At 39.7% G+C, this 27,747-nt stretch overlaps 1 protein-coding gene across 6 annotated transcripts in view; it reads right to left on the reverse strand.

Moving 5' to 3' along the window:
* Positions 1–27,747, reverse strand: part of UBAC2 (UBA domain containing 2) — a 139,689-nt gene that overhangs the window by 96,099 nt on the left and 15,843 nt on the right. For 4 of the 6 annotated variants that reach the window (XM_064504491.1, XM_064504506.1, XM_064504507.1 and 1 more), the window contains one exon: positions 26,057–26,227. In XM_064504491.1, the coding sequence (XP_064360561.1) occupies positions 26,057–26,132 (76 nt within the window). In that variant the 5' untranslated portion in view covers positions 26,133–26,227. Of the gene's footprint in view, positions 1–13,394; positions 13,578–26,056; positions 26,228–26,322; positions 26,398–27,747 lie in introns of those variants that run through there. The other 2 variants (XM_064504505.1, XM_026119454.2) reach the window with 2 other exon arrangements.

Raw genomic sequence — 27,747 nt, forward strand, 5'->3', positions numbered from 1 at the left:
TGGAATTCATTGTCTGGCTATAATTAAACCAAAGTTCTCTGCACCTATGGAGGTCATGCAAGCCCCCTAAGCAAGGCACCACAACATTTCAGGGGGAAAAAAAAAAAAAAAAACACTTTCTTGCTAGCAAAATATACATACAAATCTAGTCCAAACAAACACATTTGTGTCCTTTGCTTTAGGGATTATGATCAGCTTCTATTCTGGAATCTGTGAATCAGGAACCACCTGAAAAAATGTCCAGATAACTAACTTACTTTTCGCCACACTCAGATCCACCATTCAGGGAAACATGTTTAAGTTAGTTTATATGACATTCATATGCATGAATGAGACATCCAACAATCATTATCATTATTAAGGAAGAAATTAATAAAATTGGGAAGTTTGTGCAATCAGAATTTCTCTCCTCCTAACAGCACGACTTTCAAATAGGACACTCAGAAAAAAACAAGCAGAGAACCTGTGCAATACACATTTACTAAAAACTGTCTAGTGGAATATCCAGCATAATATACCCAGCAATTCATCCCAAGCTGTGTTGGTGTAGTTGCTGCAACAGAATAGAAACTCTTGCCCAACAACTCATACCAATACAGAAACTGAAATATTAATTATTTTATGGCTTTTCTCCTCTTTACACATGCAACTTCAGTCACATTTTACTTCCTTCCCAAACATCCCACGTATAGCATGGAATGTATTGATTTACAGACAACTCTTCTTTTGCAGGACATCATCATGAAATTATTTTCAGAAAACAAAAGGAATGATATGACTAATTTAGAAGTACTAATGAGAAGTAAAGTATAGGAGTACAGGAAAGAACTGCATAAAAAGCAGTGTAACACAGCAAACATTTGGTATGCATCCAGATGAACTGACCACCATAAATGATCCAGTCAACCACATCTGCTGCACACTAGAAGAATGAATTGCTGGGAAAGGAGTATGATAATAGGCACCAAAGCCAAGATTATACCACGGCACAACCCCACTGCCAGCAAAAATATGGTAGTGCTTTATGTAATTTAAGCATGACCCTTGCCCAAGTATTAACTGATGACTTCGAAAAGAGCATTCATTAGAAGTGTTAGCTAGTCTCCGTTCAGATCACCTTGAAGTCATGAGTCTTCTGAAGTTCACCATACTGCATTAGGCAAGAAAACCTTTTCCAGCGTGCATCGTACCATAAACTTGTACTTAAAACTATTCTTTTAGTTCCCAACCATACCTCTGACTTCATTATTTATTCATTTTCCTTATTCGTTTTCTTTACTCCACTAAAATAATCAATGCCTTTGAAGAAATGTCCTTTCTTTTATAGATACTGGAAAGTGACTTGGAATCACAAAGGCTGATGTTACTCTGCTACCCGTAAGCCTTAGTTTTATCATTAGTGTGATATATCATGATGGCAGCAAGCCTGGTTGACTTTTTTTAATGCAAGAAAACTATCCTTCCTTCGATTTAATTTCTTTGTCTGGATTTTTTTGCTCCCCCAAAATAAACTCTGTGCTCTTCAGACACCCATTATTTTAATTATTCACTCCTCTAATTTAGTCTGATGCCTTAAAATCATCATCAGAGTAATGTAAAACATGCGGGGGGGTGGGGGGGTACGACTAGAGATGCCTGAAAGTTACTGTGCACACAACACATGCACACATCCACTCAAAACCTCAGTCAAAACTCCTTTGGTTAAGTTGAGCTCTTAGCAGCAGAACATCATTTACCTGAATACTACTGAACTGAATCATGCTCTGCATTAGCCAAAATTTGCATTATTGCAAAACAATGATTGTTGTTGCAAGTATTTACTCTTCAGACACAGTATTAAGTCTTCTTTGTTGAAAATTTGTACTTGGGAATAAGACAAAACAAAACCTATGCCCTTAAAATAACTGTAATAGAAACAAAAACATCCCTGAAAGCAACAACAATGGATTAGCAAATTTAGTAATACTAGCGCTCAAACCATAAAAATCAAATTTAGCAAACTATTAGCTTAATTGGCATGGTAGCTCAGTGTTACTTACTCTATTTTAGGAATTTTCCTATTTAATTGTCCTGTATTGGTCAATAGCAGAAAGACAGTCACCTGACACAGCATTCAATAGTCCCTCTTCCCAAATTATGTAAGTGGCAAAAAAGTAATAAGAAAGTAAGGATAAAAAGTCTAGCACTAAAATCATCTCAGTGCAAGCTTCACGTCATACAGAAAACCCAAAACATTAATTTTAACATGAAAAAGTCAGTTCTATAACCATGACACAACTGATGCTCAGAAGTAAAGCCTAAATCAGAATAGGACTAGTCACAACAGTAGACATTTCTGAAACAAACTCTGATAAAACTTGCTATCTTTCTTAGATACATCTACAGTAAATACATTTATATTATTTCATGAGTTTAAACAAACTTTACAAGAACTCATTAATCCTATGATAATCTGCACTTAGGGATGAAGTTACCACAAAAAAAGTGACAACCGAAATAACTAGACTTCCCACTGTGACTATATATTTCTATACAGGCTTTATAGTTGTCTTTAGATTTCACTGTAATTTCCATATCGTTAAATCATTCTTACTTTACAGTCAATACACACGTAAAGTACATTATCAGAAATTCATTCTTAATTTGAAGGTGTTCAGAAATAACCAACCAATAAAACTCCACCTATTTCCTCCATAATGTGTAAATACACATATTTTTACTAAGATCCTCTTTTCAGCTTTCAGCTTAGACACTTTAAATTTTGCCATAGAGGAAACATGTATTTTATAAGTATGTCACTAAGTGAAAAAACACAAAAGCAACTAACCCATTAATGTGACAGGCACCCACAGGAAACGTCACATCAATAACGGAAACTTCTACTCTCAAAGTACTCAAAATGTCATCATGGTTGATCAGACTATTCTTGTCCAGTAAACTGAAGAAAGATAAACACTTCCAGATAAACAACTTAAACATTTCCTTAAATGTTTTACCAAGTGATTCAGTGTACAGGGCAGTAGTTTGCTTTACCACTCAACAGCACATAGGTCCTTATCAAGGACTGCTGTGAGGTCACCAGTAAAGGAGCAATTCTCCTCTGCTATGGAATGCCATCAGTCTCAACCAGTCGGACCAAAAATTACTAACAGTATCAGATACTGAACAATCATGTTTTTGACATCTGAGTCAATTTCCTTACTTAATATATTGAGATAAAATTTTAAACCCAAAATTCCAGCCTGCAACATTATATGGGATGGAAACCTGAATTACCAGCCTATCTGGGTACCAGTGACTACAGTCAGCACTAACATAAACATGCACATGGAGAAAAAACACAACATCTCTATGCCCATGTAAAGAAAGTAGAATGAAAGAATAAACTCTCATTTTCACACAGAAGAGCTAAGACACATGAAAAGTTATCTTTAACAACCATGGAATACATTTGCACCCCCTAAGTACCTCTTAAGTGACAATTCTTTCAAACACCAGACGATAATAATATTCTAGCTGCAACTTACATATTGAGATCTCATCTAAGTGAATAGAATAATTTTGAAATAAGCAGCAAAACATGTCAACACTATGATGAAGAAGCAAACAACTAGCTTCCACCACAGATCATTGCTTCCACCTGGAGCACTGGAGTTCTCCCCAAAACTACCCTCATAACCTCACAGGCAAGTGTCCCAGTCTTTGTGCTACCATTATGCAATGTGAGACCGATCCTAGAACAGGATATAAACCAAAAAACAACACTAGATCTCCACATTCTACCCCTGCACTCATTTACAAATCCCATGAATTCTCTCATTGCACGACCTACCACTTTTTTGGCTGCCAGTACCACTTTCAAAGTGCAGAAAGCTAGTTACAAAACAGATGTCTGTCACAAGCAGAAGCATATGGCCCAATAGCACAAGTAGTTGCAGCTTCAGAAGTCACCACTGCATTAATGAGAAGAATATGGAAGTTATGGCAGCAGCAACAGCTACAGTTTTGGAAATAATTTCCTGTTCCTGGCTGTTCAGCACTCACAAGCGAGCCGACACAGCCAGCCGAATTACAAGGCTGCCTGCAACACTAACCTACTGTTTCCGAAGGGCTTTTCAGGGAACAGCCTCACCCTCTGGACTGCTATTTAACTTGTGAGAGAGTTCCCCTTTGTAGATGCCAGCCGATGAGCAGTGGCTGCAGAACCTTAAATCACATCAGGGCGTTTTCCTGGGGATCCCAGCTGAGCTTACACCAAAGCCACAGAGGAAACACACCAGTGTGATGGCTTTTTTTCCCCCCACTGTTGTCTGTGCACTTCCCAAACCCAGCTGTTACGAGGCAAACACACCACTTTCATACAGGCAAATTAAGTGCTGAGGGCTATAGTAGGGTGAAATATGCAGGAACCTATTAATTGTGATATACAAGATCTGCTCATCTTTAAGTAGTAACACGTGCCCGTCTGAATATACCCTACTCCCCCAAATGCACTGATGGAATGTGTATTTTTTGTTGTTCTGTTTTTCCTGCATTAAGCTTTCATGCAGATATTTATCTACTGTAGCCTGGCTGAGAACCTGCAGCAGGTTCACTAGCCTAAAGTAGTATTTCAAAATGGTTAGTTTTCAGAAACTCTTACCTATTTTTTTCCTCCAGATGCAAGTTTACCAGCACATAAAACAGGACTACCATTAACAGCATGAACATTTCCTGTCATATACTGGGAAATCTTTACTGCAACGGTTCGTGAAACCCTCTATCAAATACATAAACCTGAAAAGAACTTTATTTCCTAGACACCAAGGTGTGCTGTTGGGCAACTGGAGCAATCTTACTAGACCTGAGGAGTAACACTTGTCTTTGATTACAGCTATGCACTGACTTTTGAACAATAACAGAACAAGTCAGAGCATGCCATCAAGGATGACAAGAGATACAGACATGTGTAACACTGAGGAATCCTGAAGATGCCAGAAGACTGTGCTCCTACTGTGAGGATGGAACTTCACTATATGGTGCTGCACGAACCCGTGTAGAGGAAGGTGCTGCCATTATGCCCTATTTATTAAGGGAGAAGAGCACACAACCTATTATTCGGAGAGAAGGATTCCATACAATGATCTGTGGGGTTTGTTAAGTATGCCTTGTGCTTTTCTCAGTTCAAACAGTGTTTACCATGGCGCATGGACATCAAAGGCTATGCACATCTTCTCAGAAGTTTTTAACCAACGTGTACATCTTCAGCTTTTTATAAGTTAGTGTCTGCTTTGCATAGTTTCCTTGCTTTTATCAGTATCAGACTTCAGTTTTACCTTAAGATTACCACCCATCCATATGAGAAACCAGTAAGGTAGTCCATTTTCTGAATTTCTACAGTTGCTTAGGGAAAATACAATTCTTTCCAAATAAGCAGCACCACATTCTCATATAGTGCTCTATTAGAGCATTTTTATAATCAAAGTTCCATTTTATATCTCCGTGAAACACAAAGGCAGTTTGCTGTGCCATTGGTGCTGTTTTGCAATGTTTTATTGCCTTTTATATGGACAAAAATAGTTTGGAATTTAGACCATGCCTTCGCTTGTGTTCTGGTAGAAAGGTTTCACAGACTGAATCCTTTCAGATTATGCATTTCAGGAGTTTTGTTAATAAACTGACACAAAAAGGATTTCACAAGAATTCAGAAAAGAAAAAAGAAATAAAAGATTTCCCTAAGTGGTCCTATTTTGTTTGTTTCTTGCACTAATAGCTGCTGATCAGTAAGAGCAACTCTATAGAAGCTCAGTAAACTGCTCAGTAAACATAAATCTACGTTAAAAAAATATCCTAGGATGCATTTTCTTTTTCGGTCTGATAAAACTGGAAGTTGTCAGTAGAGTAACAGAAGCACTCATAAATTCAACAAGTTCGAGCAGTAAATTTACTTGATCCAGAGAACAAAAAAAGATAAAAAAGAAAGAAAGGAGCATTTTTGCCAATTGCAACTAGTAGTCCTCATCTGAGCACAAGAGATGAATACCACACAAGGAAGGAGGAAAAGCAACACTCAGATAGGAATTCCCACACACCAACAGAAATAGACGACCGTTGCATAATTCTCTGTATGAACAAAGACTTTACATAACGCAAAAAGGCTTGCTGGTCTCCTCATCTGGAACAAAAAATTAAGTTTCCAGATTTATTTCACATTATCCCTGACGTAAAACTTTATATGATATGAATGCACATCTGTTCTGAAACAATATGTTCTACTACGAATATTTTATTCACCAGAAAAATCGTCAGATAATAAAGGAACCAAGTGGTTTGCAATCCCCTTAAAAATATGTCACCAATTTGCATTGAATTCTTAAGACAGCATCAAGTTGAAATATCAACATTTTTTCTTCCTCCAATTCAAAGGCAGCGTAAATACTTATATGACAATTTCATACAGAGTCAGGAAAACATTGCAACAGAAATGCTGTCCTACAGCAGAAACTATAATTATTTAACTATTTTTTATTTAGCTTTGTAATTAAACTTTGGAAAGGTTTACAATATTACAATTAAGCACAGATGAATTTTCCCTCCTTATTCCCTGCAAGTTATACACCGTTCCAGTGGTCCTGAAGCAGAGGTTAAACTAACCACCACAGGATTGGTCATCTTTGAGAAAGAGGCAGCAGTAAAAGTTTCCCTTTGAAAAAAAGACTATTTTTCTTGTATCACCTCAAGACAGGAACTCTAAACAAGTTCCATTTCTGAATGAGATTCAATGGAAAAATACCATCACATCAAATTCTCTCTCTCTCTCTCACACACACACACACACACACACAATACACACACCATATAACCTTAGTTTCAAATGGAAATATTTCTACTGAAAACAAAGGAAGCACAGACTGAAGAACTACATTTTGCATGAAAATCCCAATTCAACCCTGCTGGAAAATGCAATGCACTACTCAAATCCCCAGAGTGATTTTTAAATCACCAACTGTGATTTTTTAAATCCACTTTTAAAAGATGCTGATATGCTGTAACCTTACCAATTACCTATACATCTGTTCTTTAAAAAGGCACTGGTTTTAGCCTAGGAGCCTTTAGCCTATTTCACAAAGTAAAAAAGTCACAAACTATAAAAGAGCAAGGAGCTACTGATAAAAGGAAATTCTTTGTTTCTAAAGGGAACATTTGAAAAGAAAGTGAAACAAGTTGCAGTTAACAAAAACACTCCTCTAGTTGAACAGCCTCTTCCTCCTTCCAACCACAGAGCATATTACCGTACTACTATTAGTACATGCTATCAAAAATGTCAGGTATGGCTACACCACAATGCTGCGTGGAGATCCTCAAGCTAGCTCCAAATGAGCTAGCTCTGCAGCAGAAGCAGAATGGTCACAGTTTTGTGGCGTGCAATGCCTGGGCTAATTGAACTGATGTGGCTACACGACTCCGAGGACTCAAGCTACTATTTTGAACTGCGTTGCACTTCAGCATGCTGACATACAAGCTAATCTGCGTTCCCATATACTGCTGTACTGCACAATATTGTTATGCACCCAAGTCCGATATATTCAATACATACTTCATCTTTCCTGCAGTCCTACCATAAAGCGTCAACGTATATAGCTTTATTACTTTCCTGATGTCTACACGCAGTACATTTCAGTCTTGCAGGCTATGCAAGCAGAGGAACACAATGCTCAGTTCTTGCCTTGGGGTTTTTTAAGAAATTGTTAGCACTGCACTGCAAGGTTCACAGAGAGGTAAAAGCACAGGCTGCACCAGAGGAAATCCATACATGTAACTTCAAAGGACTCTACTACTACACAAAGTAATTCGTATGTAGTAGGCACAGTAGTCAAATACTTCCCACGTGTAGCAAGTGGCCATGCTTTAAAATACGGACTCAAATTTTAGCTTAATACAGACTAGCTGTAATAGATTGCCCTATTATATCCATGTGCAGTAGTGCTCATCGCATGTGCAATAACATTGGAAGAGGACAGATAATATGTCTGCAAAAAAGTTTGGTGTAGATCTTACCAGTGTGAAAGTTGTTGGAAAGGCTTTGGTGCCTTATAGTGAAAAACTTCTTGTGTATGGTAAATTTGGTCCTGGGATTCAGCAAGTTGGAGAACAAGGAGCAAACACAGCTAACCAGCACTACTGTAAAACAAACAGCCACCTCAGTGTCACTCTTAATGCGCCCATGTAGCCTTTGCAGAGCCACTGAAGTGTGTCAATACCGTTCTTCATGGGACTCCAGTTTCTGGCAGAATGTAACACAAGAAACAAGCCTGGGTCTTGCACCACTGTCCACCTCTTCAACCCTGCTTGAAACCTGGGTGCTAGAGCATGCTTCCTCAGCATGCTGCAGCAGAGTTCTTCAGAAGTTCAAATCTAATTCTTTAGAACCAGCTTGGCTCCAGCTGGGTTAACATTTTGCTAAGTCACCTGAGGATGCCTGTGCTGTGCTTCCTATAACCCAGAGTAAATGGGTTTTTCTGTTATCCAGGGCATACAGCTCCTCTGCTATTCTAGATAATTGAAACAGTCTGCACTAACAAGGGCAAACTGCCTCTGTCCTTTTAAGTCGTGTTCTTATTTGTCTCCTGATTTCCATCTGTTGTAGCTGCAACATATACCAGGTGTGTGTATTTTTACATCTCCTTATCCAAAACTGTGTGTGTCACGTACTGACTGGGTAGGTGTGTTCTCAGCTCCCAACACATTCTTCATCTGTTGCACCCAATGCTGCCTGTTAGGAGTCCAGCATATCACTCCTAGCAAAGGACCTAAAAGTCTGGACTGGCTCACGTGCATCCAGGGGTCAGAGCATTTGTTTGTTGTGAGGGTTGACTTTTATGTATCTCTTTTATGATGACAGTTTTTTCAAGAACCTCTCTGCCTATGCAGAAGTGGGAGGGAAGATTTATATCAGGAGCCTCTTGGACTAAGAAACCAAGTACTACTGAGGAACACTTTATGTAAGAACTCATCTTAACTGCAGTGCTCAAAATCATGAGACATCTCCTCAGAAGGCAAATGTACAAGCATAAGGACAAGGACTTCACTATACAGGCCCAGCTATTTCAAGCATTGCTTACGAAAAAGTTTAGCTTGCATAAAAGCAGCCAAATGTGAGAGGAATAGCTGAAGCTGTAGTAAAGAACTTTCAAGGTTTGACTATTACATGTACTCAGAGGATACTGTCCACCTCACTGAACTATGGCGCCAGGATGTGAAATGAATTCCTCTGCATAGCCAGCTACCATAGCACAGCATCCATCATCACCCATAGTACAGAAATGACCCACAAAGTTAACTAGAGATAAGTAATAGAGAACTGGTTTGTACTTGATATTAACTTTCAAAATATTGTTTGTCCAGCAAAACACTGGGACATTAGCAGAAATAAAATCTGGCCAAAAAAACAAAGGCATGTTCAAAGACATTTTTATACAAAAAAGAATGTTATGGCTAGATCCAGATGATGTATGCTAGAACTGCTTTATTAACTGACTCTGCTTAAGGCAACAACAGTCCTACCCTCAAAGAAGAACCATAATATTCAGGACAGCCATGGTATATCCTGTGGACTTCAGAAAAACTTAGCTGGGCTAAACTTATTCCGGTAAGTCACTAATAGTGTGTCAGGGCCACCTCATAACACAAATGTAAAATAAATTTAGGTTGAATGAATCTGACAGTATTCCTGGCCTAGCCACTTGGAAATGCAACTACTCAGTAATCTGCACAAACTGATAGTTTGGTTACACAGCTGAATCCCTTTTATTGATGAAGTCAAAATACTCAAGTTTTTCCATTCATTCACTAGTACTCAAGCTTTTCTTCATGCATGCAGCTAAAGATTTTCCCAAATAAATTTTAAATGTGCTAAAAGGAAACTACGGTGTCTTCCTCCTATGTTTCCAAGGAAACAGTACATTAGTATACTCTTAGGTGGCATCAGTCTATTAACATTCAGTCATCCCTTCTTTCAGATTTAACCATTTTAAATGTTTGGAGTATTTAAAAAAAACACTTAATTTTAACAAGCACATAGGCTTTTTATTTGAATTATTTGAAGCTATCTTCTCTTAAGCACCCACAGTTACCATGTCTGGGACAAAATAAAAGACAGAATCAGCTATGGGGTTAATCTAAGTGCTGTGGATGCTTGCAACAAGAGGAATAACGTAAGATGAAAAATGACCCCAAAACTTAATATTCCATTTACATTGCTCTACACGATGAGACGAATTTAAACACAAGCGTTTAGCAAACAACTTACCAAAAAAAAAAAAAGAAAAAAAGAAAAAAAAGCCCTAACTGTGTCATAGTCTCCCTGTAGTTTAAGAGTTTTGTTTTCATTAAAACATCTAGAGTTGAGAGAGGCAGCCTACAAACACTGAGAAGACAGGAAGGATGAATGGCAAAAAAGTGCAGCAGAGTACCAGCCAAAAGGAGATAGGCTTTGTAGGACACTGATCGTAAATTTGATCTATGCGCTGCATCAAATAAGATGTAAGGATTCTTGGGTTATTTCTCTCATTCAGACCTCTAATGAGAGCATAGACTATTAAATTCACGTTTGTATTGCCTCAAGGATCCACTGGAAGTATATTATATAATCTGCTGTTATTTATTGTGCTTTATTCTAAAATCAGCAAAATAAATAATTAAAGAAATTCAAACTATGCAGAACACACATAAAAATGTCCTAGTTCAAGATGACTCATTAGGGTACGATTACCAGATGGAGCGAAAAGTTTAAAGCCAACTGTAATTGCTGCTACTAAAAGCCACTGGTTATTTTCCTATCTCTTTCAGAGAAGTATTAAATGCAACTTAAAGAACCAACTTACCTGCAAAATTTTCAAGGACCAAAACACTTCTGAAAAGCTAAACAATTATTTAGTTTCTGAAAAGAGGTTTCAAAATTGAAATGAAAGGTGATTGGGCCAAACCAGTTCAGATATGATTCCAGAAAACTGCCTTTGACTAAAGGCAGTTTTATAATATAATGTAATATTAAATATAAATTTGGAATGCATAAGAAGCCCCAAAAGAACCACATAACTAAAACCCTGTACAGCTCTGGGGTAATCTGTTGTTTGTTTGTGTTTGTTTGTTTTGCCATTGCTAAAGATGGGAATTCTGTGGAAGGGAATGAAAACAAGGCAATAGTAACAAAAAGAGTCCAATAACGTTTGACATTTTTATTATAGTATCTATGTCTCAAGATGCCAAAACCCTTTATCTATTAGAAATATCATCAACAACTAGGTCATTTTTAAAAATAACATAGTATACACACAGCTAAAGAAATGCTTAGTATTAGTAAGTTTCACCAAACTGTATTAGAATATGGCTTTAACCACAATCTATGGATATTATAAAGTCTGTCAGAGATGGCACGCTGGGCTATAGGACCCTTCAGTTTGACCTGGTATGATTATTCTCATCACTGCCTAATCAGGTGGCTGGTTATTTTATCTAGGGTCTCGGGGCACGGTTCCTGAACCTGTATCAAACAGCTGTTTGCTGTTGTGCTTCTGCCAGGTTACTGCCTCCAAAGCCCAGTCTGCCAAACAGAACACATACACGCAGGTATGCTTCCCTGATGCAAAACCAGGCGGCTTTGCCTGCACCCACCTTCATTAACTGTTAGCCTAAACAATCCCACTCTGCACATCAGTGACTGTACCCGACATACATTTTAGTCAGCTACTTCTGCTATAAAGGCAGAAATAAAAAATCCGAGGGCACAAGGACATGTCACAAAGGATGCTTTCAGTGAATGTCCCTAAAAGCCATGTCTGAACTAGGGTTTGCCAGTACCGCCGTAACAGCCAAGTCTTGAAGAATTACTTCAGGTCAATAAGAAATATCATTACCAGTGTGAGTTGTATCAGTTTCCCAGATAAAATGAGGATAAAAAATTTACTTTGTACAAGCAGAATAGCATCTTCTCTAGGTTTCTTCCTAGCACAGATGTTTCTTACAACCACAGTTTTCCACTCACCCCTCCCATGGACCTATCTTGGTAAAACTTTTTAGTACTGGCCACAGCTTTCCACCCATTCAGCCAAATGAGGATACTTTTTGCCTCCCTTCATTCTCCTGGAATTATAAACAGACACATGCAGCCAAAAGGCTGTTCTTCTAAGTCTCTATTATTGAAGAAAAAAAAATCAGAAGCAGCACATCAAGTGTTATCAGATCCATCTGTAAAAAAATACTCCCTTCATGTGTGGATGCTCCAAACACAATACAACTACGATTAATATCTCTACTTAAACAAAAGACTTGCTCCTCCACAGTAAGAGACTGCTTTCACACTCAGATTTGGATTTTGTCTGAAGTATGCAGTTTGTCAGCAAAGTTTTGACTAGTTCTGTCCCAGCCCGTTCCGAAGAGTGCAGTGTCAAAATCCATTTCACAATCAATTTAATTCTTCATTGCCACAGAGCAAATTCTTTGTAATGTAAACCAGCTCAGCGGCAATCTTCAGTGCCTGGGAAATTTGTTCAGATAAAACATGAACCTGAAAGTCATCCTTGAACGGACTTACAATTACATTTATCCTTAAATGTCTGCCAAATAATGTGGCTTAAACAGTAACTTTTTTTCTTTTTTTTAATACTCAGAAATGTTCTTCCTCTTCCCTGACATATACACATACAACTGGGGAAGCGGTCTTGGAACAACTGTGTCTAAACAAGACTCCTGCACCCAGACATGGCCCCTTGCAAGGGCTCGATCCTACAGCAAGACCTGTGAAACAGAGCACACCAACAGCTGTCAAAAGCACAATCACAACCAAAACAAAAGCTGCTTCTGTTTTATCGGCATTGCAATTTAAGGCACGTTGAATAAGATTGATGTAGGGTTTTTTTTGGTTTTTTTAATGCAGGAAGCCCTTCAGTCCCGTATCAAAAGCGGCTGGAGAAAAAGCTTAGAGGCCCTCTGACCCACAAGGAAACACAGCGAGGCAAAGTTTCAAAGCCGCACCAGGCTGGGCGCTGCTCTCGCTCCGTAGGCAGGACTTAGCCGCTGCAGAGCGGCGGGCAGGGACGATCGCGCTGAAAGGAGGCGAGGGAAAGGAAAAACGCCGCGCAAAACAGTTTCCCGCTGCCAGCGCGACCCCCCTCCCAGCTTCCCCGCGACGGCGGCACCGGCACAGGCCACGGCGTCCCGCCAGCACCCTCTCGGCGGCCCCGGAGCCCGCGGCCGCTCCCCGGGCAGCGCAGCCGCGAGCCCCGGTGGAGGGGGCCGGGCCGCCCGCCGCGGCAGGCACCGACACACCCTCCGCCGCCTCCCTCCCCCAACTCCTTCTTGCCCGGGCTGCGGCGAGGCCGCCCCCACCGCCGGCCCCTCCCGCGGCCGCTACTCACAGAGCCCGTTGGAGCCGGTACTGGTGAACATGGCGGCGGGGGTCGGCGCGGCACGGCCCGGCGGCGCCTCGCGCCCGCCGCGGCACTCGCGCAACCCCCAGGAGGCCGGGCAGACTCCGCGGTGCCGCGGCAGCGCCCGGCGACGAGCGGCTAAGGCGGCCGGGATGGGCCAAACCGCGCCGTGAGCGAGCCGCCGGCGCCCCCTGCCGGCCTCGCGCCGCGGCGGCGGCGGCGGCGGCGGCGGCGGCAGGACCCAGCGCGGCCCGGCCCGGCCCGCTCCAGCCACCGCCCCCGGGGCGTTTACCTGTATAAACTAACGGTTTGGGGGGTCTTAAACGTGGGAGTCCAGCGTTCACGGCATTTTTCAAAGGATAGACAGATACAGAGAGATAAAAAATATGGGTTAGTCTAGGTACAACATATAATTAGTTCCATCTTTCTGAAGATGATTCAAATTTAAATTTTTCAGTTGCCTCTGCAAAGCCAGACTCGTTACGCTTTGAAAAACTGTAACGCCCAAGATGAGACCTGGCTCACCCTAACTTTGGGGGTGCACAACATAAGTGTCTGCATGTGAGTCACACGTAAGCTCTATTATAGCTAATGGAGATGTAGCCAACACGTTCAGGTGAGTCTAGGGGAGCTTTCATACCACCAAAAGAAGGTGTCTACTTTGGACGAAACGAATTGCTCCCCAGACTTCACTGATTCTACTGAACAGATCTCCATTAGCCGTCACGGTAAGTCACACATCTAGCTCACATGTAGATACCAACATGGTAGACACCTAAGCCAGGGAGAGCCAAATTCGGCCCCCCCCCCCCCCCCCAGTTTCTTTCAAACGTGGTATAATAAGGCTGAGGTTATTGGGGCACCAATGCTTCTATCTACTCTTCTATCCTGTAAGCTCCATTTTGAAGATTTCCCAACACTGATGTTCCCACAAGATAATCAGGGTTAGAAAGATTCTTCTCTGCAACGTTCAGCACTGGTTTGGGATGGAAGTCAGAATCATTAAACATCCAAGAGACGTAAGCATGTATTTTGCTAAATAAGGATGCATTTAGGCAAATATTTAAGTGCTATTTTGAATGTAGCCCTGTGGACTTGTTATCACTGACAGATACAGAAAAACTGAGTGAGTAGCAGTAGTTGGCAAGCTTCTCCCAACAACATACCAAATGCTTGCAGGTTTGTCAATACTGCTGGGATATTGGGAGCTGGCTCCGGATTTAGTTGTCACTGTTTTATTTAAGTCTATAAATATATTAGTGAATCTATGAAATGTCTTATGATATCCTTGTTTCAAAAAAAAAGATTTATTTATTAAGTCATTTTTTCTGGGATGAGACCAGATTAGATACACTATGTGTTCTGAGAAAACTACATACCCAAGCTAATAATTACACTTTCACAAACTGATTGAACTGTAGATGTAACTTTGTTTTTGCCTTCAGATACAGTGCCAACTAGAGACTTCATTAAAGGAGAGAGGTTTTTTTAGTCTGAGATCAACAGTGTTGTCTAATAGCTTGTCATAAAAATTATGCACATGATGTGTATTATTTAAGTATAAAGAGTTGTCCACTTTGGAGTTAAATGAAATCAGATGAAATCACCAGTCCTCACACTTGCCTTGGAACATATCCCAGAATAGGAAAGCTAGCATTTATCTACTAATCCACTTAGAACAAGCTTAGAAGGTTTTGACACTGCTCAAATGTCAGCTTAAATATCTGCATTTGTTTATTACATCTAGTTAGTGGGGTCAATTTGGTATGCTCAAAATAAACTTATTTACATTTCCTGTTCAAAAAAAAATCCCAGGAGACTGGAATTTACATTGCTAACTATTTTCTCATGTGACTAGCTTGCTTTCTTCTCTAAACTTGCAGTGTTTTTGAACCAACCCTTAATTACTAATTAATCTGATCTCTAACAGTCAGATGCTCCCCTGCCACACAGAATGAAGGACAGCAGAAGAATAAGACAGAGTGGAAATGTTACACCTCACTCAGGAATTTTCTGTCTTAATTCAGTGCTGTCAGGACTCTGCAAGTTAATGGGAAATGGTTTGTGTCTCTCAGACATCTGCAGTTTCTGTGGCATTCATACTAGCACATGCAGTTACTACAACTGTCATAATTACCTGAACTGTTAGCAGATATCCAAAAAGAAGTTAAACTTAATGATTTTAATAACTGCTCCCTACACCTCATCTTCAGTTAGAGAATAATGTAAAGAAGAAAGCTGTGCACAATACCCTACAGAGGAGAACTTTATGGAGCATAGCTTGCTGATAGCAGTTTGTATGAGAATGGATGGAAATGCACAAGGTAGAGCAATTCACCAGGCTGAAATCAGACTGCTTGGTCCTGTCTGTTTCCAAGATTAGAGACTTTCTCTCACTCCCTCAGAAGTAAATACTGCTTTGCACCACAGCAGGCTTTTTGTCCTCTTAAAGTGTAGTAGGTTCATTTTATTACACAGGTTTTTTTATGATGGCTAGAAGATACACAGCACTTCACAGACCAGTTCTTTCCATGTATAGCTGGTAGGCTTAGAATTAACATAAGGAGTAATAGTGTGGGAAAAGGATGAACTTTTAGGTATTTTGCAAGTTCTTAAAACATGCATAAAGTAAAACAAGGCAATCTAATGACAAAAATGGCAACAATATTGTTTTTTATCTAATTTTGGCAATTGATTTAGCATCACCCTATCATGAAAATTTAAAGAGTGCTCAAAAGTTTTCTATTTGTTATAGTGTTAGCCATTTCAATGAGATTTTTACAAAACATTAAACCCTATGTTAAACCTGAGCTCTATATCAATGTCTAGTAATTATAATATGTGAGTAACTATTGCTCTCTAGTTCAAACATCACTATCACTTCTTTCAGCTGGAACCCCAGAATGAGAGGCAATCACACTGTGAGTGTTTAACAGACTGGCTCAGCTGGAGCTGAGCCAAGTGACCAGCTGGTGGCCACAACCTCCTGCTCTTTGTACTGCTCATCTCCATCTCCAGCCAGAGCCTCTTCATGCCTACTCCGTTGTCAAAGTCCCTCCCAACCACAACCACCTTCTTCCAGCGGTATTCCCTACTTTGTTCCCGTGAGTCACCACAAATGTGCCCTGTCTTTGTCCTCTGAATTTACACCATAAGGCATGCTCCTCAAATGTGGGTGAGAGAACAACAGTGCAGTGCAGCCTGCAGAGATGCAGAGGAAGCACAAGAAAGCAAGCCTGCAAACTCGTGCTTACCTGGACTCCTGGAGGCAATGTTGCTTTCTTCTCACTGAATATCTCTGTGGATTGAATTTACATGCTTGTCAGTTTTACACTGAAAGTCTTTACCATCACTTCCTTTTTAGCAGTCAATCGTGTGACTTCTAAGCACTGAAACCACATGCAAAGTGACTACTGCACCGCGATGTTGGCATCTCTGTGTTTAGGGGTAGCAGCAAGCATTTGATCAGCAGCTTTGTCTCCAAACACTAGCAAAACGCTCACTCCCTCAGATTTGTCATCCTTAAGGATAAGTTCTCTGTCACAGGAGCCAGGCTCTCTACTTGCAAGAAGGCTGCGATCCTGTGAGAAACAACAGCGTCCAGCAGTATAATCAGGAACTAGATCGTAACGCAAACACATTATGAAAACAATGTTAAAATATGCAAATTAATTTTGGTATTTCTTAACTCTTGCTTGATTTTTACATCAGTTTTTAGGTTTAATGTTCTATGTTAATATTTACATTTCATTTGACTTAGAAAGAGGTGAAACCTCATTCTTATAAGAAGGTTTAAAAATACACTCTTCAGCTACTTTTAACTGAGCAGCTGTCGCTGGATTTTAAATCAGCCATGTGAAAGGCATTAATTTACTACAAACTAAACTGCAAAAGACAAGTAAGAATCTGAAGTGATGAGATTTAAGCATAGCGCAAAGAAGACCCAATTAAGGAACCCATTAGAGGGGCAAAATGTTATGTTTGGCATAGAATAATGCAGCATACTTTGCATATCTGTACACTTTCACCCATACTGGAGATCAAGCACTAGCCATCTATTTCAGACTGAATTTATGTCAAATAGTACGTCTGTGATCTGAAGTTAGTGTTAAATTACTGAAAATAACTATCAGTGATAGTAAAAAACTGAAACTTCTAAGATGCAGAAAACAGCTTACATTGTTACATGCTGCTGTGGCTGCACTGAAATGTACTATTCTAAACATTAGATTTTAGACAGTATTTATAGGGGTATTTAAAGGCTTTTTTCCCTGATACCTATTCATATTTCCTGAAAAATCTCAGCCCTCCTCCTTCTCTTGCTTCACATCCATACAGACTTGCACACTGTAGTCCTATGTGTACCCCCCCGCACAGTATAAAGGTTCTTAAACTCCCAGATCTACACTCATGAGGCAACTCTGTGTTCTTTCTCCTTAAAAGGGAATACATGGCCACCCACACCATGACGTTTTCAGGTAATAACAGAACCAAAAAACGGTAAGGCTTTAAGCACTCCTTTCCCCCAAATGTCATTATTCCACTTGTATTTTATCTATTTAAATTCAGGCATGAAGAGGTGGTAGTCTTGTTTCCCCCTAATGGTAATTCTGATTGGATGTTTAATAATTAGATTTATTGAAGCCCGAAAACAGTTCTTAATGTCTTGACTTCTATGGGCACCAAATCTGTTCAACCCTTAGCCCACGGTGGGATAGGCCTATGCCAAAGGATGTTTGTGTTCATGTAATTTTATTAAAATATAATGATCCCTCAGAAGAACACACAACAAGTTAAAGAACGTTCTCTCCAGAAATAAACTTGCACAGCATTTGCAAAAAAAGTACATAGGCCTTCAGGAAATAGGCATTCCTGGGGTTTCCTTATTCTTTATTTATATAAAAATGTTAATAATGGAAAGTTAAATGCAAAAAATCCATACCATATAAAAGTGTAAAATTTTGCCCAGTTGAAGTTGCAATCAGAAAAATAAATACAGCCAAGCTATTAGAAACACATGGCATATGGCTTATTGCAATTATTCTTGACGCCATGTTATACTTTTTCCAACATGGCCTATTTTCCATATGTTACTGTGAACACAACAATGCTGTTAGGGTCTGCAAAACTGAAGTTTAGATCTAGTCTAAAACTGAAATATAAAAGTAATTAAATGCAAGAGCCAGGGTTCCTACCGCAGCTTTAACTCCCCTCTGTTGCACGTAGGTACCTTTCTTATTTTTCTTGCTAAATGCAATTTAATATAATTTAATATTCTTAAAAATACCTGGAGTACTTTGTAAATCGGCAGGGAGGTCGGCTAAAAAGTCGCAGATTTTTGTTGCAGAAACGACTACCCGAGGCAAAGAAACATTTCCCGGCACCAAGGTCTTTGCCTTGACCCGCCCGGAGCACGCTGCCATTTTGGGCTCGTTTTTCTCTTGTAGCCGATGTGCCTCTCCACACCACAAGGGGCCGGTGGTGCTGTTTTTCAGGTCCCAGGCTCAGAAAGGAAGGCAGTTTCACACTGGGCTCCTGGGGAATTTACCAGAGAAGCAAGTGCTGAAATTGCAAGCTGTCCTGATTTGGAAATAAAATCCCAACTGCCTGAATGGTGGCGCTTCCAGGAGGTCGCTGTGCGCTGCCTTGAGCCTTTCTGCGCTCTCTGTACTTCCCGCCTGTGCCCTGCGCTGGTGGCCCCGGCCCTCAGCCAGGTCCCAGGCTGTGGTGAGGGAGTCAGAGATGCTCACTTTTCTGCAAACGCTCCTGCACCGAATGGAAATGAGAGAATAGGCTGAACTTTATGGGGGGAAGGAGTTAAAAGGTTTTATTTAATATCCAAGAGGGTGTGTAAAATGCAGTGTTAATCCTTTCTATTATTATAGCACATATATTGTAGATCTCACATCGTAATTTTTTGAGGGCTTGCTAGTCTGAATGCACACAACAGCAATTAAACTTGTTGTGCAGGGGAGTGGAAGTGTGGTGAGGTCTCATTTCTTTATATACTCATTTAACAGTACATCCCTAAATTTGCATTAATGCCATTTTTTGTGCTTTAATCAAGTTAAAAATAGTGATCCAACACTAAATCATCTAATACTAAAAGTCAGGTTTAGCATTTTTGTTTTGTTCCTATTGTAAGCTAAACTAGCAAGCTTTTCAAGTAGAACAGCAAAATCAATAAACTCTTTTGTACACACAAGACATGTATTTGTTGTAACATCTGTTACACCAGTAAGTGTATATTTAATACACGAGTCATGTTACATAGGTGACAACAATTTGTTAGTATAAATATTGGTTTAATGAATGGATACTGGACAACACACTTATTTTGATTAATTTTGTATGTGAAAATGTATTGAGAAAACAGAATTTTCAGACATTTTCCTATAATTTTGCTTCCAGGTTTAAATGCAGTTAGTCGTTCCACAGTGGTATGGTTTGGGATTTCAATAACTAATGATTTAAACAGATCCATGTTAAAAGTTGATGAATTGAATTATCCACTCAAGTGAGAACCTATATTTTCATATAAACGGGGAGAGCAGCTTGTAGGCTAGATTCAGCATCAGTGACCTTGCTGGCAATATAGAGATTTGAGGACAAAATTTAAACCTTTGCTTCCTACACTGCATTCAGATGTCATATAAACCCAGAAATTTTTGCTCACTTGCTGGTAAACTGTTTTCACCTGAAGATCACAATGTAAAAAGTTAGACATTATGTCCAGGAAAAGCATCGATTTGGAGCAAAACCAAAGGGAATTTGGGGCTTAATACTCAAATACCTGCATGGTATGCGACACTTCAGACGCAATTTTTTTCTAACTGCAATTTGATGCAGTATTTTAGATGCACATTACACTGCAAAATGTGGAAAAAGGTACAACAAAAAAGGGCGCATCTGTTCCAAGTGTTTTCTGGCCTGCTTCAAAGCACAGCGAATTCGACAGAAAGAGTCCTGTGGATTTCTTTGGAGTCTGGATCAGGACAGTGCCCTCTCAGCTTTCAAGCTGAGGTTCGTAGGCTCCTGAGTGAAGACAGATGGAATGTGCTTGTTATGGTTGGAAGGATTCGCGGAACAGATGGCTCGGCAGCAGCTCTTCTCCATGTTTTGAAATAGGAGTAGGAGGATGCCTAGTTAACGTGAGGTGGGAGGCCGTGTTTGTTCTATGTGTATGGCAATGGCATGAAGGAAGATACTAAATCAAGAACAACAAAAAAAAAAAGAGACCAAGGGAGGGGTCAGATGAGCAGGCTGGGTGGAATGTGAGGAATTAAGAGAGGGGTGGAGCAAGGGATGAGGGGAAGAAATAGAGGCACAGTCGGAGTTATGCAACTTGTCGTCTCTTAAATGCCATACTGACGGAAGAAGAAGCCGTAAAAAGCTCTCGGGGGGGGGGGGGGGGAGACATGGCAAGGGTGATTGACAAAAAAGGTAACACCGAAGGGATCAAGCCCAGGTGGTCTGTGCAGAGCGGAATGCTGATTAAAAAAAAAAAAGAGAGAGAGAGAAAAATTAGTAAAGCTGCAAAAAAAAGCTGCTGATTTATCCTGAAGAATTCCAGTTGCCTTGTATGTTGTATCTGTTGCCTTACATGTTATGTCTGTAGATACTCTTTTTCTGTTAGTTCATACAACTACAGTGTTTTCAGATCATCATTGTCTAGTGAGACTGTCCTGTTTCATGATTACTCCTGTATTCCACGTGAAGGTTACAAAGAATGAAGTACGAAGAACATCTTTCTTCTACAAAATCCAAATGTTATAGGACCTTCTGAGTATATGCATATGTGTAGGCAACACCTCTAAAAACCCTCCAATTCACGTGCAGGTGAGTAACTGCCCTGGGAAAGTGCTTGTCAATATGTATTCTGTGTATGTATACACACACAACCGCAGTATACACAATCCATATTTGATGAATCATAACCTGTAACCTAAATTAAGAAGGTGTTTGGAGGTGAGACATTACAGTACTGCTCTGGGGAAAACAAAGTTTCAAAAAATCATTATTGTCCAACATTGGTGCTTCTGCTGTGAAAAACGTTTAATAAAAATCTGAACCGACCATCAGGTGGTTATTTTGGAGTAATCAGAAGTAATGACACATGCAAAAAAGCCAAATCAGCAACTTCAGCCTAACAGCATGAACCCTAACCTGATATGAGCAGAAAATGGAAAGTGATTTAATTGTGCTACACTAGAGCAAATCCTAATATAATTTAAAAGACAATTATATAGACTTTGAACCAAAATTTGATGACTCGTCAGTTTTTCAGTATTTAATACAAGCAATTGTAGGGAAATTTCAAACTTCTTTGCAAATAAAAGGCTAATACTTTCTAAATATACAGGGTATGCAACCTGGCTTCTCCCTTCTCTGAAAGAAGGAAAAAAATGATAAATTGATTATTTGATTCAAATCATGTAACCACCTATGGTAAGAATTTCAGGTGAAGCCTGAGAAACACTTTATCAAGATGGGAAATTATAAAGGGTGTGTCTTTCATCACATATGTATTTCTTCATTTTGTCTTGCTGATAACAACCAAGATGATTGTCTCAGACATAGGCATAATTAATAAAGCATTGCCCTGGATTGAAGATGAGAATATTTTAGACCCTTAAGAACAGAACTGAGATCCGAATGGAAAGTAGATTACTTATTCATGAAAAAAGATTTTCAAGAATTTAGTTAGAGTGCGGAAGGAATCATAAAGCTTTTCACAGTGGACAGAAATAAAGGCAGAGGTGCATTATCAGCTCTTTTCTTGTACTGTCAAATCCAACAGGAAAGTTATTATTCATGACAAACCAATGGACAACACTATCAAAATCCGGGAACTCGTATTTTCTTGGTTAGACCAGTGCAATTATTCTCTATCAGTATCCTGTCTGACTTTCCTGAGGACCCTGGGAATTAAGGGGATTTGAATATATTTTCAAACAAGTATGTTTGAAAGAAATTCTTGATATTGTCTCATCTATTTGAGCAGATGATTAAACTACAGCTGTTTTCTTGTCTCCTATTGGTTTATTGACCATTAACCCTATTCCTTTAAATCACAGTGTACAAATGAATGTTTAGTCTTTTATTCATGATACAATAAAAATATGGGGCAGTCAGCCTTCTAAATCATTTCTATGTCTAGGAATATTTGCTGACAGATGTACCACTTCCATAACGGAACTGTCTTTTAACCCAGCAGGGATTATTTTGGCTCTTCCTTACAGTGGTTCTGCTCGTAATTTAACTGATTGATTCTGCATATCCCCCTTCCTAGAGATGAGGGACCTGCCTGCCGCTATGGATCCACCACAGTTTCTTTGCAGATACTTAGGCTTTCTATCAGCCATGCTATTTTTGGCAAGAGAAGAGCCTAATTAAGTCATGTGGGCTCAAAACATACAGTAAACAGAGGTGCTGCCTGGTATACTGTGCAGCAAAAGTGCCAAGGGCCAAATGTCTCATCCATCTTCTTCCTATGTCAGGTGATCTTTTCTTATGGCATGTCTCCATGGGAAAAGTCTTGTGCAATAGGTATGAGACACAATTACAGTTTAATAAATATTTTATACTTGCTCTCTGCATGGCCATTCCTACTTTGTAAGAAAAGCTGTCTTGAGGTTTAGCAAAATCCAATGTAGAATAACTTCTGCACACAAAATGCAATCAAGAGTGTCCACACTGTCATTTGATATACAGCAGTTTTCTAGCACTAGTTCAGGCTTTTCCTTTGTGTAAATAGATTTGGTGGAACAGCTTGTGTTCCCCAAGGAGCAATATTTGTTTCTCTCAGACACTTGCTGTCCATCCTAATAAGATCCTATTAAGAATTGTATACTGGAGTGGTGGATGACCAGTCTCAAACAAATGGTTCATAATCTCACTAGATCGCTCCTAGAAAGAGAAGGAATTACACAGGGGCTCAGAAGCAATGAACTCAGAGCGACTGAATCAAGATTGTCTCTGGCCTTTAATGCCCATATTAGGAAGGATTTTGAGATGTTATGTTAACAGGGGATTTGGGATTCTCCCAGATAAAAAAAAGGGGGGGGGGGGGGAATCCAGAATGCCCACTGTTTTGAAGAATTGTCCCTTACAAGACAAAGATCTCACAAACACCAGACAGTTGGGGTTTTTAAATCTTGAAGTACAGATACTAGGAAAAAAATACCCTGTCTGAACGGGGACTAGAAGCCCAACAAAGTGATATGCCAGTAATTAGCAAGTCCTAGCTAACAGGACACTCTTTGATAATGCTATAGGTATTTACAAGAACTACAGAAAGAAGGAGAGCTGAACTGTGTGAAGACATGGAGGCCAGACAGTCCCATCTTGCAGCCACAGGTAATGAGAAGAAACTTAGGGAAACACTCCGGGAATGTGTGTTACAATGACAGCAAAAAGATAGCTCTCAAGCAGAGTTTTAGGAACACTGAGAATCAAATCACTTTCTTTGTAGCCGTGGATCTGTCCAGCCAGTGAAGGGGGCTAAAGCACTAGGTCCCCTCCCCACATTACCTTCATTAGTACTACCTCCATGAAAAGCTTTGCCTTCCATAGCATAAGCTCTATGCCTTTCTGTGAGACGCTATGGTGCTGTACTACTCAGTTATTCCAGCTCTCTCACAGTCACAAACAACACCTGATATGTGAATATAGCGCTCAAAACAGGTCATCTCAATAGAGCAGTCCAGCAGTTCAGATGACCACACAAAAGTTTTCCTTGTCTGTAAACCTGTGGCAAGGTTACACACTGACTCAGCTTTCTTTCTTTCCCTATTTGACTGCTCTTTGTGTAGACAAGTACTCAAAAATATGCAGATGTAAAGGTCTTAGTCTCCTTTCATGTTCATGTGAATTCAGATTCAAGCTCAAATTTATGGAACGCATTGCTCATCATGATTGACAGCCCTGGAGCGTGGAATTATTTATCATCTGCAGTACATGTACAAACAGGCTGGTAGCAGTGTTTGTTTCAGGATCTGCCTTTGCCCTTCTGCCTCAGCGCTGCAGAGATTGCAAGATAAAAAAGTAACCCAGATGTATTACAGCATCCTGTAATTTTATTATGAGGCTTACTATATTTGGTGGTTTTCTTTTAGCCCCAGGCACTGAAATCTAGAGATTGCCTGAGAATCCCTGCTTTGATTTTTCCAAAGGAAAAATTTTGAGGCCTTGAAATTGCAAGGAAAGATTTGAAAATTGTGAAGCAAATTTGGCACAGAGATTCAGAGAGAAAATGCCAAAATCATAAAAGGCACTTTTTGGAATGTCTATAAGCCAAGGTTATTATCTGGGGAGCTTGACTCATGTGTTTTGAGAAATGGAATTAGCAATACTGTGTAGGGCCTCCCTCTGCCCTATTTCACCTATGCAGTCACTCTTACCAACAAAACAATTATAAAATGCTACTGTCTGATGTAGTAATAAGCTCTGCTAACTGGTCCAGAGCAGTGATGCAAAGGATAGAGCAATGGTCTGATTGTGTTTCCTTGAACTTCTTGGGTAAGACTACCGATGACCTTAAAAGCCAGCCAGCCAACACAGCTGCTCTATGAGGAGATCAGAAGAGGTCAGAGGCAGCAGATGGAAAAGTGATTAATTCTAAAAACTGTCCGTGTACATTCAAGAAAGCTACCTCACCATGTTCAGAGTTTATGTTCACATCTCTAGATATTCTAGGGAATATAGTCTGGCCACTATCTTGGTGTCCACAGTTTATATCCCTACTGTTATTTGCCCCTTCTCCAAAAGAGACAGAGAAACAAGGTTTCTTCAGGAGTATGTACAATTCAGGTTGGATAAAATGTGAAGAGGAGTATATATGAGGTGGCTATATATAAAAAAAGAAACAACAGAAGATAAAATACTGCATGACTGGAATGGAGAGCAGAATTGTTCAATGACAGAAAACAAAACGGTACAAAAGAACTAACGAAATTGGCCAACAGATTCCTCAATGTTGAAGTAAGATTGCTCTCAACATAGCCATTCTCTCTCCACTTGTCAAAATGACTTTAATAGTGTATGGAAAAAAAAATTGATGCAGATCCTCAGCTGGATTAGGTCAGTCTAGCTCCATCTATTCATTTCCTTGGACCAAAATCAATTTGTAGCAGCTGAGGATCTGGCTTACTGCCTCCACAAGAGAGCACAGATACAGCTTCCTCTTACCACTTTATATAAAAGCATCTCATTTACAAAATGTGCGAGTTTCTTATAAATGTGTTGAAGTTCATTTTGTTCAAGCATGCAGTTCTCTTGCCTAAGCACAGACAATATATGCAACTATGATTTCCTCTGTGACTAACAGGCCTTCATAGTCATGGACAATTAAATAGCTTTGCCATTTTTGGTCTGCAGAGAGGTAAGCACCTTCACATATATTGTAATTGGGCTTTGGGTATTTTTGTCTAGCCTTGTTAAATGCTTAGTTAACACCTTTCTTACAACTGACTTCATGCACATGCAAATGAAAAATTGCTCTTTGGGTTTTATTGTAAAGCACAACTAATTAACACAGTGAAGTGCAACTGAGTTAAGTAGGAGAATCACAGCTCATAACTAAAGATAATAAAATGATAAAAGGTGTAACCGAGATATATAGATATATATAGATATATATATATAATTACCTGTTTGGGAGGCGGCCTGATCTGGAACAACCAGAACAGATTTGGAAGTCAGGAAATCCTGTGTTGCAATCCTCATTCTGCCAATGACTCATTGTGTTGCTGTAGGCAGGTTACCCACCTCTCCTTCACCAAAAGGTTGTAACTCAGTGGGAGTACCATAAGCATTTATTACTAGAATAGACAAAGCACTTGAAACAGTGAGTGTGATTTAAATACTTAAGAATATTATGTGGAACAGATATTGCCCCAAATTAAAATTTTCTTACATCATTTCGCATATCCTGTTCATAAGTAAGTCGCGCAGGTGAGAAAAAAGGGACTCAGTTTCTCAGTGGCTGCCCCTTTAAAATTAAACAGATCTGATTTTTGTTACTTTAAAGTAATGGGTTACAAAGCTGATTGCAAGAAAGGCATTATCATAGGTGCACAATCCTGAAGAGAGTGCTGCCAAAGGACTGCTGACGGCACAGAATCAGAATTTTCAGTCAGAAGCAAGAGAATCAGTGTCAATCTTCAAAATCCTCAGAGAAAAATCTCAGTTATCAACAATTTATAACTAATAATTGTGGTATTATAACTCCATGTTAATCCAGAACTTTACTCAAAAGCAACGTTTATAAAAGGATCTCCACTCCTGTTTTGTAATATCTCACTCCTACAGAGGAAAAAATCTGAAGATGGAGAAATCCCAGAGGAAGTGAACTGGAGGTTGAGTCAATACTGTAACCATGCAATCAGAGGGTAGATGTAAAATCCTGAAATACGCACGACTGCTCCATTGAACTTTGTTGCATCCAGATGCATTTAGACAGATGAGGAAGATTCCATTATTCGCTGCAGTCTTTCTCTATGGTTGACCCACCTGTGTGTGAGGAGTGTTACAAACACGGCTGGAACATCTGTATTTTCCTGTGTGTTACACAATGACTGCAAAATTGTAATACTGCCTTGTTTCCATTATCTTATTGAGTAACACATAATCTCTGCCTTTAAAGCTACTTACGCACCATGAGTCTGAACAAACCACCTTTCTAACCTGTTAGAGGTTAGCATGGGTCTGGTGAGAGGATTCCTGCACAAGTTGCTTTTGGGCTATAGTCACCAATACAGGGGCTATTGGGGTACAAGGAAAGGAGCAAACCCTTTTCAGGTTGCTCCTAGGACAGTCTGTAAATCCCTTCCATTTTCAATATATTTAATTCAAAGCTGATTCTCACCTCCACTAAATTAATTTAATTACTTTAGGTCAAGTCACTTCCCATACATGCTAGCCCCAGGCACTGTGGCTTCTATAGCCTCTATACCTCTGTAAGATCTATTCACAAAGAGAGCTTGAATTTCCTGTTGGGGTGAATAACTGTACCATTACAAGGCTGAGGCACTGAAATAGGCTGACCTCTTCGTACTTTTTTTGTTCTGAGTCATTGCTGAGCAAATAAATACTATCACGAACAAAAGAAAGTAAGAAAATGTCTGAGCAGGATAGTGGAGCTGTATACAGGTCCACTAATGCTAAAATTCTCTGGAAATAGAGGATGAGTGGGGCTTGACCTACAGCTGTGAGGACCAAGCACAGAGGTGCCAGTAAAAAGTTGGGCTGATGAAAGATATTTTGCCTAATTACAAAATTTGTTTCGCCTGTGTACTTGGACCATAATGATTACAACAGTACTACAACTGCAGCAAAATGG

The sequence above is a fragment of the Dromaius novaehollandiae genome, chromosome 1, assembly GCF_036370855.1.
Source record: "Dromaius novaehollandiae isolate bDroNov1 chromosome 1, bDroNov1.hap1, whole genome shotgun sequence".
NCBI lineage: Eukaryota > Metazoa > Chordata > Aves > Casuariiformes > Dromaiidae > Dromaius > Dromaius novaehollandiae.